The 18219-nt window shown below is 35.4% G+C and overlaps 1 protein-coding gene across 1 annotated transcript; it reads left to right on the top strand.

Annotated features, from left to right (window-relative positions):
- The first annotated feature begins 681 nt into the window (after window positions 1-681).
- LOC113423019 (putative serine/threonine-protein kinase SBK3) lies at window positions 682-17945 on the top strand. Its single transcript, XM_026684231.2, has 4 exons — window positions 682-1124; window positions 11513-11710; window positions 14327-14529; window positions 15818-17945. Exons 1-4 carry the CDS (start codon window positions 998-1000, stop codon window positions 16589-16591), a joined length of 1302 nt encoding a protein of 433 aa, XP_026540016.1. The 5' UTR covers window positions 682-997; the 3' UTR covers window positions 16592-17945.
- The last annotated feature ends 274 nt before the right edge of the window (window positions 17946-18219 follow it).

The following is an 18219-nucleotide window of genomic DNA, read 5'->3' as shown; positions in this document are numbered from 1 at the left end:
AGCAGTAATTATTATACAGGAACATATGGGAACAAGATTATGACTTAGTAACAGAAATATCATGTATAGCAGTAGCATCTCATAGCCATCTTCGATTTATCTTCAAAATGTTAAGGAGAATTGGACACGATTAATAGATGAGAGAGCAGGAAATCCTAAACTGCAGATTATCCTGCCAAATTGAAAAAAAATTACCTGGAAAAAGGCAGTCTGATCACTTTCATGCCATGGCCAAGAAAACTAGATGGATGAATATGTAATCAGTCAGAGGTCTAGCTTTACTAAAGAGAGTCTGTATTTTTAATAGTAATATCGAATTCTTTTAGAAACACCTAGTGATAATTCAGTGGGTTTATTTGCAGATTTACTTTACTAGGGTGTTAGTCATTGCTTTAGATATGACTTTTTTTTAACCTGAAAATAACTGCTTAGGAGAAGAAATCATATGAACTTTCAAATTATTTGTGCATTCTGAACTGTAGTGGAATTTCCACTCAGAAGGTAATACGTGCTATTCCAGTCTCTGAAATAGAATTAATATTGCTATCACTGAAAGTTTGTATTTCTTTTTATTATTGCATGGATCTGTTTCTCCATATTGAGGCATTCAGATTTCATCCCTCAATCTGAGTTCCCATCCTTTATGGGCTGAAGGCTTTAAAGGTATGTCATGTTGACCTCCAATTGTGCAGAGGTGTAAGGCTTGGACTCAGCTCTGGCGCTGTGCATTGTTGCTGTTATCTTACCACCCTGCTCTAGCCTTCCCAGCCTATCTTTGGATACTTGCCCGGCTTGTGTCTGAGCCTGTGACACATGTTCCCTTCTCCTCACAGTGGAGAGATTATAACCAGCTAGGACAGCCTCAGCTTTTATAGGAGCAAACAGCAGACTGAGCACAGAGAAAAATCCAAGAGAGAAAATCTATTTTACAATTTTTTGCACATCCAGGAAACACAGCTTCAGTGTCAGCAAAAGCTCCACGTCTGAACTAGTAACAATGACACCTGGACAGATGAATGTCATAGTACATGAGAAACAAACAGCAACAGGAGAATGGTTTGCCGCTATGTTTCCACATGAGCCTTCTACTCCAGCACCGACCCAGAAGTGCCTCCCAGATCAAGGTAAGATCTGGGAGATCAGGTATGGAGAAGCCAGTCTCCCATTGTTTTTTCTGTCTTTCTGCAGGACAAGTAGGATGCTTTTTTAAATTTTAGCTAAAACCTATGCAAACATGCAAATGCTTTAAATATATAGTATTTTGCATTCAGCACAAATTTACTTTGTGCACCTGAGCCAACTGCATATTCTTAAATTAATACCTATCTGAATTATTTATTTCAAATGAAAGGTTTGGGTATTTAAGCAAAAGATTTCAAGAATGTTTGCCATTTATGTTAAAATATTGGAGGTAAATTCAATTCCTTCCCATTATTTCTGCAAGAAGGACCTATTTTGCAAAAAACACACAAAACACCTATATTTTTTGTGACTGTTCTATTTTATTCTATAATGCATTTTTACCAGAGTAATAAATTAAATGCAAACTGTTAAACATTTTATACACATAGCATAGATGGATTTTACAACTCATTCAAGAATTACTATACAAATCTTATCTATATGTATTTTGTTCAGAACAGGGATAGCAACTACATTTGGGAGATAATACTTTGGAGCATCCCTAAAGCAAGATTTAACCCATTTGTATAATCAATTTCATTGAACCACTGATTTCTCCAACATGTATATAGATAAGTGTCAAATTAAAATTATTTGCTTGTCCTGCATTTGATGGAATTTACTTTCAATCCAAAGTCTACAAGATTTAAATCTTAGATGCACCAATTGCACATCTTTCTTCATTAAGCATTACAAATATCAATTCTACTGAAGTTCAGAATGTTATCAACAGTATTTTTTCAAAAAGTACATAATAACCACATGTGAATATTTTAGTCTATAGAAAATTTAAACATTCAAGTTCTATCAGCAAAGCATTATAAAATGTTATGAAAAATACATTGCATAATGATTGTAATCATTGATAATTTACTTCTTCCCAGTCTCTGAAATGCACATAGGAATACCAGAATACTTCAGAATTCATTAATTAGAGAATTTCAGTATAAAATTATTTTTACTCATACTTGAGCCAAGAACCAAACACATTGCTTTCCTCTAATCTATGGTTGCTTCGTGATATAATCAGTTAAAGACATTGTACTTCTATTCTGCTCTTTTTTCCTCAATGGATGTTCCCTGAAACAAAGAAAGAAAGAAAGAAATACTTGGAAAATTTAAGAGAGTTACATATAAAGAGCAATATTGTCTAAAGTTCCTGTAACATTTGATGAAAATAACAGAAAATATGCAAAGGTGTTCTTAAATTGTATTTTATTTCATAAATACCTTAGTACAAAATGAAAATTACAAGTTTCTTGGAATTCATTGTTTCTTTGAAAAGCGTCTTGACTGCATATCATCAGTAATAGTAGTCCAATATGTCAGTGCTTATTTTTACTTTTTCTAGTATATATTTTACATCATTTTTATTAAAAAATTTTAAAAGGAAGATAAAACTCAACACAAATTAGTATAAGTGAGGAAAAAAAGAAAAGAAAAAAGAAAAAAAGAGAAAGCTAGAATGCAAAAAAGTGAAAGCAATCAGTACAAAGTAGCTTCCACTCTTCTTTATAGCAATTACATGAACAACTATAAATTTATCTCTTACTCTATGATTACAACTCTCTTTTTTCTAAAATTGATCATGTGTAATCATCAAAACCATTAATCATTTCCTGTTTTTCTGTCTTGCAAAAAGTCTATAAAAGAGGTCCAATCAGCAGTTTACCAACTATTAGTCCATTGTGGGTAGTGCTGAACCTTTCCATTTTTGTGCATACAATACTCTAGCTGCAGTTATCATGTACAAAAATGTTCCATTACATTTTTCAAGTGTTTGTCCAAAAAGGAAAATCATGGGTTTCAATCTTCTGAATCAATGTATGCATTTTAATCTAGACCTTTCTACTTATTTTACATGTACATCAAACAATAAAAAGTCCCTTCTTGTTGTTCGCTTTCCAAGTTAAATTTGAAGTGCCTTTATAATTCTAGACAATATGTGCTATATAATTGTAGATCATTTTATTAAAAAAATGTCTGTTTAAAAATAATATAAATTACAATTCTTTCAATCACGGTTTCCCATTGTTTCATTTGTATATTACAACCATTTTAGCCTGGTTTATATCATTCTTTTATTAGTTCTGTTTCAAATTTCAATAAAAATGTTTATATTTTAGCAGTTACATGGTCATCATTTGACAAAATTCTACTTCAAACTCAATCTTACAATGTTCAAAATTACAAATTCTTTGGTCTATTGTAAATAAGAGGATCATTGACAACTATATTCTTTAGCCACCAGTTTTTCGCTTGCTTTTATTTTATGTTCTCCTTGGCAAAACTGTAATATATCACAAAAAGCCAATCATTTATGGATTAATGTGGATCTTAAAAAAATAAATATTATTTAAGGCATGACAAATTGAGAATAGAGAATAGGTACAAACGTTGTGCCCCAGAACAAGTTTGTCTGTCATATTAATATCTTCTGTCATATTAATATCTTCAGTCTTCCAGAATATGCTGGTGGAACACAAAGAGTTGCTGAGAGCAAAGGAAATTAACATGAATTGAAGGTCACTTTGTATTAAAAAAATAAATTTTATATTTTTATCAGTTAGTGAATTTCTGCAAGAAAGTTCCTTGCTGCATTTAATCATCATGTACTTTCTAAATATTCTTATTTATATATTTTTAGCATGAGCTTCTTTTTTAAGAATTCAAGGCTGTATAGTTCCTTTCTTTAATTTCATAACTGTATTATAAGATAGGTTAGACTGAAAAAGAGTGATGGTACATAGGTAATTCAGTAATCTTCACAGTTGCACATAGATTAATACTTAGGTCTCTCATTATGAACACATCTAATCCTAACTGATAATTAACTATGACTTTCTGATCATAGTCATACTTATTTTGAGGCATGAGCAAAGCTGTATCCCTGGCCTGTGTTAGTATTGTAATGTTTCTCTCTCCACAGGAGTTCAGCTATAGGATACAAAAGCGGGGGCAGGAAAATATACTTTTGTTTTGTTTTTAATAAAAGCCTCATTTGGGAAATCAAAAGAAGTAAGAATCAAACTTAAATATCATTGCCCATCACTAAGAACAAAAAAGAGTAAAAAGGAAAAAAGAAATTCTTGTTGTTATGGGATGCTGACAATGCTAAAAGAATAATTGGGATCAAAAATGGATTAAATATATTCACAGAAGATCTATCTATCAACACCTCTTAGAGATAGTGCAATCAGAGATTAAAATGGTACTTTAGCCTGCAACAGCTGAGAACTGAGAGGGAACAATAGTAGAATAAGAAACTATAGAGGAAAAGGTGATATGTTTATCTTGGAATTGGTGCATGAGCAAAAATGCTTAAGCCATCTTTCACGTCACAAAGATATCTTGTTCCAGCTTAAGTGAGTGGAAAAGAACACATGTAAAAGCTGATAGTTGTTTGGCTGACTTATGTCTCTTAATACAGGATTTATGTTAAGAGAAGTTTTGATAGCAGATTCAAATAAGCCTTTTTTCTGTTATCTGAGCCAAAAGCAAGTTAAGCAGGTTCTGCTTTTGCATCATATTTTAACTAAAGGGGGGAAAAGAAGTTTATTATTCTAGACTAAATCTACCCATTAATTAACTTCTAGCCTGTAGAGATTTAATTTTATGTTTGCCCAATCTTAAGGATGTACCTGTGTTGAATAAAATTTCAGGAGAAAAAGACTATGCAAATCAGAAAGGCAATTACAATTCTCCCTCTTAAAAAATTATATTGCTTTTGCAATTTCCCCCCCTGCATTGCCTTTTCATTTATCTATATATTTAGGACAGCTGTCTTTAGTTAAGTGAAAAATAAGACTTATTCATTGTCTTAATTACAGTAAAATGGTCGTTATTAAATATATTGTAGCACCTCTTGATTTTCTTGTTTTTTTGCACTGAAAAAAATATTTATATTCTGTCTTTATTATTTTTTATAAATAAGGAAATGAACATGCCCAATATTCCTTCTTCCTCCCATTTTACTCACAACAACTCTGTGAAATAGGTTGGGTTGAGAGAAAGGATTGACACCAAGTTGCCCAGCTGAATTTCATGCCTAAAACTGGACTAGAATTCAAAAACCTCCTTGAACTGATTTCTAGGCCTGCTTCTTAACCACCACACCAACTCTAGCTAATTGTAAAGCTATTATTTGAAGAAGGGAGATTAGCATACAAGCTTGTGTTTACATTTTTCTCTACATATTGTAAGAAAGAACTAATCGTGTTCTTGTATTAGAGTATCTGTCCAATTTGAGGCCGTCCTGTATGCCTGTGTCTGTGTGGTTATTTTATAGCACTTTATTCAGCTTAACTTTTACTGATTACTAAGATTTGTTTCACAAAGATTAAGGTTAGAATTATAATGCTTCTTGTGATCTGAAGATGTTTAAGAAATATTAATGTGATATCGCAGCTTAAGCAGGACATACTATTGAGTCACAGTAATAAATACAGCAGTTGAAGAAATTGCAACTATATTAAGTAACCAGATCTGAGCTGCAAAAGTCTGGATGACATCAGAAAACTTCAGGTATCTCTTTGCTGTCATCAAGAAGCCAGCTAGATGTTTTCAGTCCAGATCTAGGGAAACCAAGTTTCCAATCCACTGAATTTAGTTTATTCCTCATGCTGGAGAGAACTTGCAAACTCCAGACTAAGCCCAAATGAATTCTGATAAAGATTAAATCACGATCAATTGTTGCAAGATGGGTGGTAAATAAATTTAATAAAATAATAATAGTTCTAAATGATTGGAACATAACATAGATTTCTTGATGCAGGTGGACACTGTGGTGAGGAGCATTGCTATCCTACATAAGTGCTTACAAATTAATTAGGCAAGTGGTTGACATTTCTTCCAAGTGGTGTAAGCACTTTCCTATGTTTTTGAGAGCTGAGACCCTTAAGTGTGAGATTTTGTCTCAGCAGGAGCTCTAATATTGCTGCCCGTTCCCACCTTCCTTGGTGTCTACTTAACACTGAAACCAATGGTCCACAGATTCCTACCTAGACATAGGTTTTTTTTACAGAGAAAATGCCAAGTCAAGTTACATTCTAAATGTAGAGGTGCTATGTAATAAGTAAGCTGGCCTGGAAACTAAACTCTGTGCTCTGAAAAGTCAACTTACTTTCACAGATGTAAATGGACCAGTTAAGGTTACTTAGAGGAAGAAAAAAGAACCAATCAGCAAATGTTCAAATTTCCCTTTCTCGGATTCTTCTCTTCAATTTTAATCTGATACATAATTTAAACTCTGATTTTACAGAGTTTAAGTTAATATCTAAGATTTTATATAATCACAACAACTTTGAGAGCTGGGTTTAAGAGAAAGATATTGATCAGATTAGAATTATGTGAGAGGAATAAACACTGAATGTCTGCAGTTCATAACTATATGAGCTACTTTCCATAGGTTCAATGCAACTATTTACAGTGTAATGTTTGATGCTACTTTCCATTTCTGTGACAAGGTTTTTGCAGAATTTTGCTGACATATTGAGAGGTAATATTATCTTAAGGTGAGCCTAATTATGATGATATATTCATTGTGATTCTGGACACTGACTTTTCTCTTTTAAACTAATTCAGAATAAAGTAGTTCCAATCTGAAGAAAAAGTATATTTGTACTGCATAATTATATCTACATCTCTTTCAGATGTCTTCCTGTAGTTAAAAAAGATAGAAAGCTAAAAGAAAAGCAGTTAAAATATGGTAAGGAAGGAAGGAAGGAGGGGGGAGGGAGGGAATGAGGGAGGGAGGAAAGAAGGAAATCTGAAAAATGAATGGCAGGTACACTTATTAATACATGGTGATCCATCAGTTTATATGCAGACGTGTCTTGTATATGATTATTTTCAATGAAATATCTCTGAAAAATACCTTAATTCTTGACATTCAGTTTAGGGCCTTTGAATAAATAATAGGGTGATTTTCTGCCAAGAATTAAAAATATATTAAACTTTATGTTGAATTTCCTCTTTAGTTTAATTTTGATATATTCCTCTCCTAGGATTTCAGCTACTTTGATTTTTTTTGTTTAATTTGAAATAAAAAAGTAAGAAAAATCTAAAGACATGCACAGGAAAGCCAAAACTGCTGAAATTCTGCACCTGTAGTAAGTACTCATAAAAGTATTATGAAATAAGGGGTCTTCCTTGCCCCACTTTCCTGTAAATTTTTTTTTGTAACCGCAGGTGAATAGCAAAAGCAGGAGATTCTTCATTGTATTCTGATGAGGCTACCATGAGGGCAAATGGAAACTTTTTCCTTTAACATTAATGATTACCTCTGAACCCCATCCTTCTTCCAGAAAATCGATTCATGACCTTAACGTTCTAAAATATATTACATTTGTGTTTTATACTTTTATAACTATTTGTTTCTATTGGACTAAAGGCAATACAATGTTTTAAACAAACAAATATCCCTATAGTATAGATCCAACTGGGACAAAGTTTAATTTTTCCAAGCCCACATAGTCCTTCAAATCAGTTTCACATTTAAACTCACATTTCTTCAGTTAGTATATCACAATAAAGATGCAGTGAAAGAGGACCATTGTTGCTGTGGGTATTTGCTGTTACAAAGTGATGTTTGCAGACTGAAATGTAAAAAAAAAAAAAGCAAACATATGGTGCATTTTAATTCTGCTATGAATCATGCCTGATGGCTTCTCCTATGAATCACTACAAAATGAATCATAATACTTCATCTCTCTGAAACTAACTTAGCTGTCTCTAAGATTAAATGGTTTATATACCTCTCCAAAAGGTTCTTACAGACTTTTCAAAAATTCAGGCAACATTTTCTCAACATTTATACTAAACCATTTCTGGGATGTTTTCTTCTCAGCTTAGAACAAGTAATTGTATATTGGAAGATGAACAAGAGAGTCTGGTTACAAAAGATAAGGTAGACCAGTGAAATTCCGTACGTTGTTCCATGTTTAGATTTTTGGCTGTTGTGGAATTAGCATCAAAATCTCTCAGTGATGCCTATTTTTGCCATTGAGTTTTACAATGCCATATTTAAAAAGTGACTCATTCTAGCTCCCAAATGACTAAACCTTGAAAAACCACAGAGGATTTTTTCCCCAGCATATGAGTATGGTAACTTTTCAAAGCGCTGCACTGCATACATGAAAAAAACTCATATTCATTTCTAAAATCAAATACTAAAGGTTTTCTCCACTTTCCACTGAATCTTAAAACACTGGAGGTTTTCCCCCAAAGATCTTAGTTTGAATTATTGTTGTTGTTGTTATTATTATTATTATTATTATTATTATTATTATTATTATTATTATTATTATTATTATTATTATTATTATTATTATTATTATTATTATTACAGTCATAGTTCCAACTGAATCTGTAATGAGAGAGGGAGGAAATTATATTCTGCTAAATGATTTCTGTGCTGTCCCAGCCAGTCTATGGGAATTGGATAGTTACTTAGGAATTATGAGCTGTCCCCTTAAGGAAATGCATCATGGTAAATGCAGTTAAAGGTATCCTGGGAAATGTAGTTCATGTCACATGGTCACATCTGTAATCCTGATTGGTCACTAAATTGACCCTCGAGGGGTTGGGGGAGTTTCCCTCCATTCTTGCCTGGACTCATGAACTGATAGCAGCTTTTCTACCACTACGAGATGGGTTAGGAGATAACCATCTTTCACCTGCAAGGCTGATATACAAAGGATTGGTCATTATAGAACAACTTCATCACAAATGTGAGTTATGAAGATACCTGATGTACCAATAAATGTACTTTGTTACGGATGTTTTGTGGAATCTATCCATCTGCATCTGCACAGCTACAAATCCACCTCTGTGCATGAGACAGGAAAATTTCTTTTTAATGGTTTACAGGAGACAAGGTTGAGAGAGGACCTGAGAGCTGTCTTCAAATACCCAAAACACTGTTTGAATTTATTTTTACTTTTTCTAGAGCTTAAGACTAATTGGATGAAATTTCAAAGATGTAGATACAGGGTCAGTGTTATTAAAAATTTATGGAGTAAGAGCTGTCAATCAATGGAACAAGTTACTCACATGCATGGCCCTTCACTGAGGTTTTCAAATAGAAGCTGGATAGTCATTGATAGTCATACTGGGGATGGTGTACTGAATCTTGCATTGTGTAGGAGATTGGACTTGATGACCTCTTCGATGCCTTCCAATTCTGTCATTCTATGATTTCATGAAATATCAGTTAGCAGGTTGATCTTCAAACAGAGGCATATGTTCTTCCTTTGTCCTGAAAAAATGTCCAACCTCAAGGAACTGCTACTAAGATTTCTCTGTGCTACTAGTTTCCGTTTTTTCGCTTCACACCAGAGTGCTTTTCCGGCGCTATTTGAACTGAGTTCTCTGAAGGTCTTCCTAGGACTCGAAACTGCAGAGTCAGTCACTCAGACACACTCAAGCGGCACAAAAGGAATGTCCTCCCTGCCGAGTGCGGGACGGTGGAAGGGTGCCACTTGGCTAGCTCAGGTTCATCTCCCAGCAATTAGCTGTTTCCTAACCTGCTGGCAGCTTTAGTCCTCTTGTGCTGAGTGCACCCTTACCTGCCAGGCTTGGATTCAAGGTCGGACACTCCCCACCTCCACTCCCAAGAAAGGAACTTGTGGAGAAAGATACCGGTGATCTTTCGAAGACACGGGCATTGAGCCATTTGGGAAGCTTGTACACGCCAAGTCTGAAATTCTCAAATAAAGGGAAGTACGTAACAAAAAAAGCTGCTCTGTTATCTTTTTCTTTCTTCCCAAGGAGGTCTTTGAAAACAGGTGTGGACTGCTTTTAATCTTAGGCAATAGCCAGCAATATACCATAAACTTCAATTAATTAAAAAGAAGAGATGAAGGAATTATTAATCCTGAAGGAAGAGGCAGCAGCCATGCTGTACAAGGGAACTGTCATCAATCCAGTGAAGGTTTCCTTTATGTGCTTTCACTGTGCACCAGAAGATTTCTTCTATCATCACTTCCAAAACATCCCAAATCAGAGAGGCTATTGACCTCCTACAGAATTTGTAACATGGGGTACATGAAAGGTAGCAGATTTGGAATCTGCATTTCCTACATTTCCTCCAGTGGCAAAGAAAAGGATTCATCATGTCCCAGCTCGTCTTCTGGGAAGGTGCAACTTATCTAAGGTAGTGTTTCTCACTCTTAGCTACTTTAACATATATAGACTTCAACTCCCAGGATTCCCAGCTAGTCATGCTGGCTGGGAAATTCTGGGAATTAAAGTTCACACATCTTAAGAGTTGCCAAGCTTGAGAAACATTTTTAAGGGTTGTGATACATATTCCAATAAACTACTTTATGAGAGTCCAGATTGTGAAATCTGCTTGCTATATAAACCCATAAAATTGGATTTATTATGTCCTTACAGTGGAATATTAGGTTGAGGAAACTACAAAGGCTTCTAAACACATTAATAGGAACAATACATTTCTTAAATCAGGGTGAATTAACTTGCTTTCTTGCCACAGAGCATGAAGTTGTGCTCTTCACAATAACCTACACTATAAAGTTAACCAGGCATCTGAAGGCAAATGCCACAAATACTGGCTCTCCTCAACAGTGCTAAAATTGTAACAACAAAAATGCATAATGTTAATAGTGACTAGTTTTATATATTGTTTGATGATCAAATAAATTCACACAATAAGTCAAAACCAAACAAATCACATGGTTTAGTGCAAATGTAAATATACTGCTCTTATTTTTAAACACATAGTAATAATGTTAATATACTGTAGTACTTTAATGAAAGAATTAATTCATTTACAGATACAACTGAGAAAAAAAAAAACAGCCACACCCTTGGTTTAATGACTGAATTAGTACTCAGAAAGTCTTTGTAAGGTTTTAAACTTATAGCCAAGTAAGTCTAGTGGACTTACACTGCTCCCATAATATTATGGTTGTGTTCTTTACTCCAATGTTTTGGGTAAATTAAGGCAATGAATGCACTCATACATACACATTTGAAATGCCAATGCTGATTGAACTGCAAATGTAGAAACATTGTTTTTAATCTCCATTTTAAAGAGAGTAAAATTATTTCAAACCTTTTCTGGCTTTAACCTTTTCCTTTAAACCTTTGCCCATTGATATCTGCATAGCAGTTGCATAATACTAACTTTGATGTAAACTTACAGTGGAAAAAAAATAGATCATTGAATTACCAGACTCTTCTCAGCTGAAATCAGACAATACAACTTTTATAAATCACATTCAGTTTTCCAATCAATGCTAAGATAAACTGGAACTTGATATCTGATTTGCAATAGCTTATTTTAATTTTTCACCTCTCTCCTCAGATGCTGCTGGTGAGCAAGATATCAATTCTGCTGAGAATGTGGATGACACTGAAGACAATGAGGAATTCCTAGAGAAGCTCATATCCATTACCTCCAAGAGTTTACCGAAACTGGAGGTAGAGGAGAGATACAACATAACCAGAGAGCTAGGGAGTGGCTCCTATGGACATGTTCTACAGGTTCAGCATCGTGAGAGAGGTAAGAGTACATAAATGTGACCATTTGATTGGGTTTAAATAATAGCCAGGAAGACCCAACCTGTGTTTGCCAATATACCTGTTGGAACATTTCAGAGTCCCCATTTCCATTATTTCTCAGATTCTTTCAATAAAAAATAAATCTATGGAAAACTGGCATTCTATTTTTGGGCAAAATTTGAAAGGCTGCCACCAAGAAGAGAGGGTCAACCTATTTTCCAAAGCACCCAAGGCAAGACAAGAAACAACAGATGGAAACCTATAAAAGAGATATACAATCATACAGAATTTAGGAGAAATTTCCTGACAATGAGAACAATTAACCAATGGAACAGCTTGCCTTGAAAGCTGTGATTGATCCATTATTGGAAACTTTTAAAAAGAGACTGGGCAGCCAAATATCTGAAATGATACAGGGTGTCTTGCTTGAGCAGAATGTTCGACTAGAACAACTTCCACTATGTTCTATGTTCTACAGAACAAAGGGCCAGCCTGATGTGCTAAACAGAATCTTGGGGAACTGATAGGAAGTAGGGGAATGTCCTTATTAGTTTATCTTCCGGCAGGGCAGATGCTTATTTTGAGTGTGGTCATGTCCTATTAACAGATGAATGGAAGCCATACTACTCAGAGTGAGGCTTCTTTAAGAAACTGTCTGCAGATGCTGTGAGGATGACACATCTTTGCCCCTCTTTGAATCCAAAAATTAGCCGTCTTTATTTAGCCCCTTTGTGAATAAAACTTTGGGAGCCATAAATTCATTTGGAATATTTTTATGCCTATCATGTAATACAAAATGGCCACGAGGCCATTTGCCTATTCACCAAATAATTGTGTATCCAGCAAAGATGGCAATATAGGTTCTGAAGCAGTTTTCCCCACAACAAATGCAAATAATATACATTTCTAGACTTTCCTATGGTTCATTTTAACCATGGAGTATTGAGTAAGACAGTGATAATGTTAATCCATAAATCTTGGTTTATAGATTCCAGTGGCTGGATTTACACATCCCACTAAGCCAAAACCGAACAAATCTTCTAGCTTAGCATTATGTATGAAGCCAGACCATGATATATCATGCTATTGTTTATCTGAGTTTATTCTGTTGTTCAATAGGTACAGATTTATGAAGATCATATTGGAAAGTCTTATTCACAAGTTCTCTATTTAAGAATTCACTTAATTATGAGGAATTTAAGGATTCCTCAAGTTGGGATTAAAGTTTTATTTCATCAAGTCTTGACTTGGGTTGAGTTTAGTCTGCGCTGTTTGTGGCTGTCATCCAACTAACACTGCCTGCAATTAATTAACTGTGTCATCCTAGGCATGTGGACAACTGCCAACAAGCAGGTGCTGCTTTGGCAAAGCAAAACCTAGCAAATAGAGCAGCAAATTGGCTAGCTTCCCAACTGTAAGGCATACAGAAGAAAACAGTCCTTAAGAAAAATGAAAATGAATGGCAGATTCATGCAAGTAAAATTCTGAGCACAGAGTATGGAGGTTTGCTTTTTTTCCTATTACATAGATTTCCTTTATTGTTTAATTAACTAGCTTCACAGTGCCACCTAGTGGGATTCAGTAACACCTCCAAGTTTGGAAGTTTGATCTCCCAATATTTTTCCTTTCTTCCCTGTTTGGCTTCCAGCCCTGAGATTCTATGAAAGTCGTCCACTGATGTACTGACTACTTAGTTTCAGATCAGAGGCAGCATCAATCAGATATTGCTAAGACTTTGATACCCCTAAAGTAGCAAAATGTGTCACCATTAACCTCCATATTCCATATATTTTGATTCTAAAACCCCTTCCTTTGAATATCAAGTTGACTAGCCTTTAAGAATGTCAGAAACAGTTAATTAACAAACAAACTGCAGATAAACCAAAAGCATTTGTTTTCACATTTTTCTCTCTCCTTTAAAATGGACTCTGGATGCGGGAGGGGGAAGAATGCCGTTTTCTATTACTTGGAAGCTTATTCTGAAGAATCAAAACAACATTGAATTAGTCAGTTTTCAGGGTAAATATTTCTAGCAGCTCTAAAAGATGCATTTCGTCAGCTTGTTTGCATCTATTAGGACATCTGCAGGAAAGACAATCCCAGCCACGTCTAGTCTCTTTCTTCCTCTGTAAGGCTTTGTTCAAGTTGTTGTGGGTTTACTTTCAGTCTCATATCTTTTTTTTGGTGTGGGGGGGGAGGAAGGAACTATTATGTGATTAACAAAATTAACATAACCAGATGCAAAGACAAGGCTTTTAAAGTTCATTTGCAAGTCAAAATGCATCGCAAAGATCACTAATGTATTTGCCTGGTCTTATGGGATGAATCTCTAAAAATAATATTGTAAGCAGATCAAGATTTCAGAAAATTTTCTCCTGAAGCATTTAACATACTATGAAAAACACAATATAATCCTGACATATGCACCTGGTAATTATTATATTAAACACACTAGCAGTCAACCAGTTTGGTGTACGGTTAAGGTACAATCTAAAGAACAAAACAAAACAGGAATCTGTATTCCTGTTCTGCCTTGGGCATATATATGCGTGTGTTTATGTGTGCGCGTGTGTGTATTTATTGCCAAATATTTGTTGCCATATATCCTTGCTTGCAGGAATCTCAATGGCTTTGAAACTGATGTCCAAGGAACACACAGGGAGACGGGAGTTCCTGTGGGAATATTGTATTGCTCTCTGCCTTTCTTCACACCCTACACTTCTTCGAACCATTGGCAGTGCTTTTGAATCATCTACACATTATGGATTTGCACAGGAGCTGGCACCGGCTGGAGACCTCTGCAGCATTCTGAACTCGGGGGTATAAAAGTCTAAAGACTTTAAGGGCACCACAAATCAGTGGTGGGATTCAAATGTTTTTACTACCGGTTCTGTGGGTGTGGCTTGGTGGGCGTGGCAAGGGAACGATACTGTAAAATCTCCAGTCAGAGGTGGTATTTGCTAGTTTTCCGAACTACTCAAAATTGCTGCTACCAGTTCTCCAGAACTGGTCAGAACCTTCTGAATACCACCTCTGCCACAAATGGCAAGATCTCATCAAGCATGGGATATGATAGGGTGAGATTTTTTGAGTGGGTACAAGAGGAGAATTAAGGGTAGGGTAATTATTAGATAAAAGGAGAGTTTTCAATAAGTTTTTCAATCCTGCTTGTAATTTGAATGGTAAAAGAACAGAGTTTGATAGCACATTAAATACTATTTTGTTTATCTGGAGGCTTTTTTTGTACCCAACTGAGCTAGGTGCCCTTTTATTCTTTAAAATCACAGATTATACTTTTCTGTACATATATTTGCTTTCTTCTTTTGATACTTTAAACTGTTTCCAAGTTGACCAAATGATAGTTTGGTTAATACAATTATGGTATATACTGTAAATATACAATTTTTTAGAGAGTACTAGCCTATCACAGTGTTGGCAACCTGTATCATTTATGCATGGTTTCTGTAGAAACAAAAAAGCATTTCTTCATAACTTTTCAAGACAAGGACTCAGGGGTAGGATTCTACAGGTTCGCACCTATTCTCTAGAACCAGTTATTAACATTCTAAGCAGTTCGGAGAACCAGTTGTTAGAAGAAATTACTGGCTTAATCCTGTAAGGAAGGCGGGAAGGAAACATTCTGGTGTTGCTTACAGAAACTGCCTCTCCGTTAATCCTTATTACATTCTTGGCAGGACTAGACTTCCTGTCTCTGGAACTTCTCTGGAGGTTTTTTTTCCTCCTTTGCTGGTACTTTGCTTGTGTCGAGTGACCATTCAAAGTTACAATGGCACTGAAAAAAGTGACTTATGACATTTTTCACACTTATGATTGTTGCAGCATCCCACAGTCATGAGAGGCCAGGCAAGGAGATGCGTGCCTTGATGTGAGTGATGTTGAGTTGGCCACACCCAGCCAGTCACATGACCACCAAGCCACACTCACCAACTAAGCCACACCCACAGAACTGGTTGTTAAAAAAATTGAATCCCACCCCTGCAAGGACTCCTTGATTAATTGCAGGAAGATTGTTTTCAAATTGGCTCCACTGAAATCCTGGGGATTTTGTGGACCTTTTCTGTAATTCTATTTCTTTTTTCTTCAATAGGAGGGACTTCCTGAGGTGCAAGTGAAACAGTGTGCAGCCCAATTGGCTGATGCCCTGGATTTCATGCATGGCAAAGCCCTTGTACACCGGGATATAAAACTAGACAACGTGCTGCTTTTTGACCAACAATGCCAGCTGGTGAAATTAGGTGACTTTGGCCTGACACGACTGGAAGGCACCCTCATATCTGCTATGTCTACTGTCCTGCCATATTCCCCACCAGAACTGTGCCTGCTAGAGAAGACAGAGTCTCTAGCTCTGGACTCAAGCCTTGATATTTGGGCCTTTGGAGTGCTGCTGTTCTGTATCTGTACTGGTTGCATCCCTTGGGATATGGCAATGAGCCCTGATCCTAAGTTTGAAGAATTTAGCATCTGGCAAAATCGCACAATACCAGGTGAGGCTCCAGGCCTGTGGAAAGTTTTCACAGCTCCTGCCTTGCGTATGTTCTGCCGCATCATGGCTCTTGACCCTAACCGTCGTAGCCCTGCTATTGAAGTGAACAAATACTTGCATTTGCCTTGGCGAGTGGGTACTTCTGAAGAAACCCAGGATGATTTATTGAAGACAATTAATTCTGAGGCCTGCCTTAAGGGACCTAGTGAGGACAATACTGAACTGGGCAGAAACCCCAAGGAGAATTGCCTTCAGCAAATGCAACTCGAAGTCATTCCCCCGGAGAAAACTCATACCATACAGATGGGTCCCAATCCTGGAAGCAGTCCCAGTCCACATGAAGGTTCAAGGCTAAAGGGACCTGGGCTTGAGCCTTGAAGAAAGTATCAGCTCTGAAAATAATGGCTACTTTCATCAGGGAAAAACAAGAAGGACTCCAGCTATCTTACCTTCTTCCTATAAAGGAAGACTAGAACTAGTCACTCCATAGGGAGATTTTCAGAATAGGAGTGCTCAGTTGTGTAGTATCAATATAGCATCATGATACCTAGAAACAGTTCTGGAGAATTATTATTTTTTGAATAGCTATCCTTCTTTTTTTTCTTGTTTTTTAATGATACATCCAGATAATGCAACAAAAAGAAATCATTGCAATTCAGTATTTCTAGTTTTATCCTTTCATGGATTTTTTTTAAATATCAGATTTGAAAGAAGGTGTAGTAGCCCATCTAGTTCTGACTTCTCAGGATGCTATTCTTTTAATATCTTCCACTTTGCAGGTGTTATGCATTTTTCTTGCATTAATTATGCCTTGTTTAATTATTGCATATAAAATTATATAAAAATTGCTTGCATTAATGCATTAATTCCTGGATGGGATTAATGATCAATAGATTGTAAAAAAAAATCAATAGCTTCCTGAATTTTCTGAAATTGGAAACTTTTCATTAATGTTTTCCTTGAATTCTATTTAGTTGTTTCTTTTCTTTTTAAGAAGAACTAGGCTCTTTAAACATTTTTTTTTTCTAATAGTTGAAAGGAACATATCCACAATTCAAATTTCTGTCACAGGAACAGACACTATAAATGCAGCAGTTCAGGGAAGATAATAATATAATAATAGTCTTTCATCACAAAAGGCAAGTGAAACTAATAGGAATTAATCTGTAACCTGTAAATAAACTTTAATTGAGTTTTAAATAACTTTTGCTCAATTAGATTTATAAGTAAATGTATGTGGATCTTTTGCACAGGAAAAGGGTATTTTAGATAATATAGTGACACTTTATTTGCATGGAATTTTTACATTATTTCTGCATGAAACAATTCACAGGGAAGTAATATTTTTGCAGTGCCAAAGGGTTCTAATATGGAAGGATCCAAAATATCATGTTTTATATCTGTAGCAAAAGCCTAATCATTGAACCAAAAAGGGTAGATAATCGTTGGGAAGTATGATATCCTGAAGTAGTGAGTTACACAAGGTAATAGTATGTAGTTTATTTGATTGTGTCATTGAATTTCTATAATAAATTATTTATCACAAAACCTTGCTGCTTGGGAGAGCTGAATGTCATGAGGTTCCAAATTAATTGAGAAATTCTTGCAGAGGGAACATATCCTATAGTTTTTGAATGAGATGGTGACAGTTGTGGAAACAGGTTTTCAATTACCTTACTCAGAGCTCTTTCCTTTTGATGTATTTTTTTAAAAATAAAGATTGGACCTGCAACCAACTGTTGAGAAATGTCTTTTGCCCTATCCTATTCCATAAAATCCAAAAGATTTATATATTACAGTTAAGTTTTGCTTAGGGCAAGAAATGTAGCACCAGTAAATTTTTCTATGTCACACAGAAATATAACACAATGTCATAACGATTCCTCCTTTTGTATGGAAGGCTTCACATAGTTACAGCTGCTTAGAACTCTCTTTGAAACAAATGAGATCTCAGTTAGCAAAAAGAGTAATTTCAGACTATTTAGCCTCCTCTCTTACATTAGAAT

This window comes from Notechis scutatus, chromosome Z (assembly GCF_049901735.1).
Source record: "Notechis scutatus isolate UNSWTSFEM ecotype Mainland chromosome Z, rNotScu1.2, whole genome shotgun sequence".
Classification (NCBI taxonomy): Eukaryota; Metazoa; Chordata; class Lepidosauria; order Squamata; family Elapidae; genus Notechis; species Notechis scutatus.
The sequence above is the reverse complement of the archived record's forward strand: the minus strand, read 5'-3'. Positions and strand labels throughout refer to the sequence as shown.

Bases quoted from the DNA above. Each gene is read 5' to 3' on its own strand.
- LOC113423019 (XM_026684231.2), top strand. From the start codon at position 998: ATGACACCTGGACAGATGAATGTCATAGTACATGAGAAACAAACAGCA. The intron at 1,125-11,512 runs GTAAGATCTGGG...CTCTCTCCTCAG, and splicing joins GAAGTGCCTCCCAGATCAAG to ATGCTGCTGGTGAGCAAGAT. The intron at 11,711-14,326 runs GTAAGAGTACAT...CCTTGCTTGCAG, and splicing joins GGTTCAGCATCGTGAGAGAG to GAATCTCAATGGCTTTGAAA.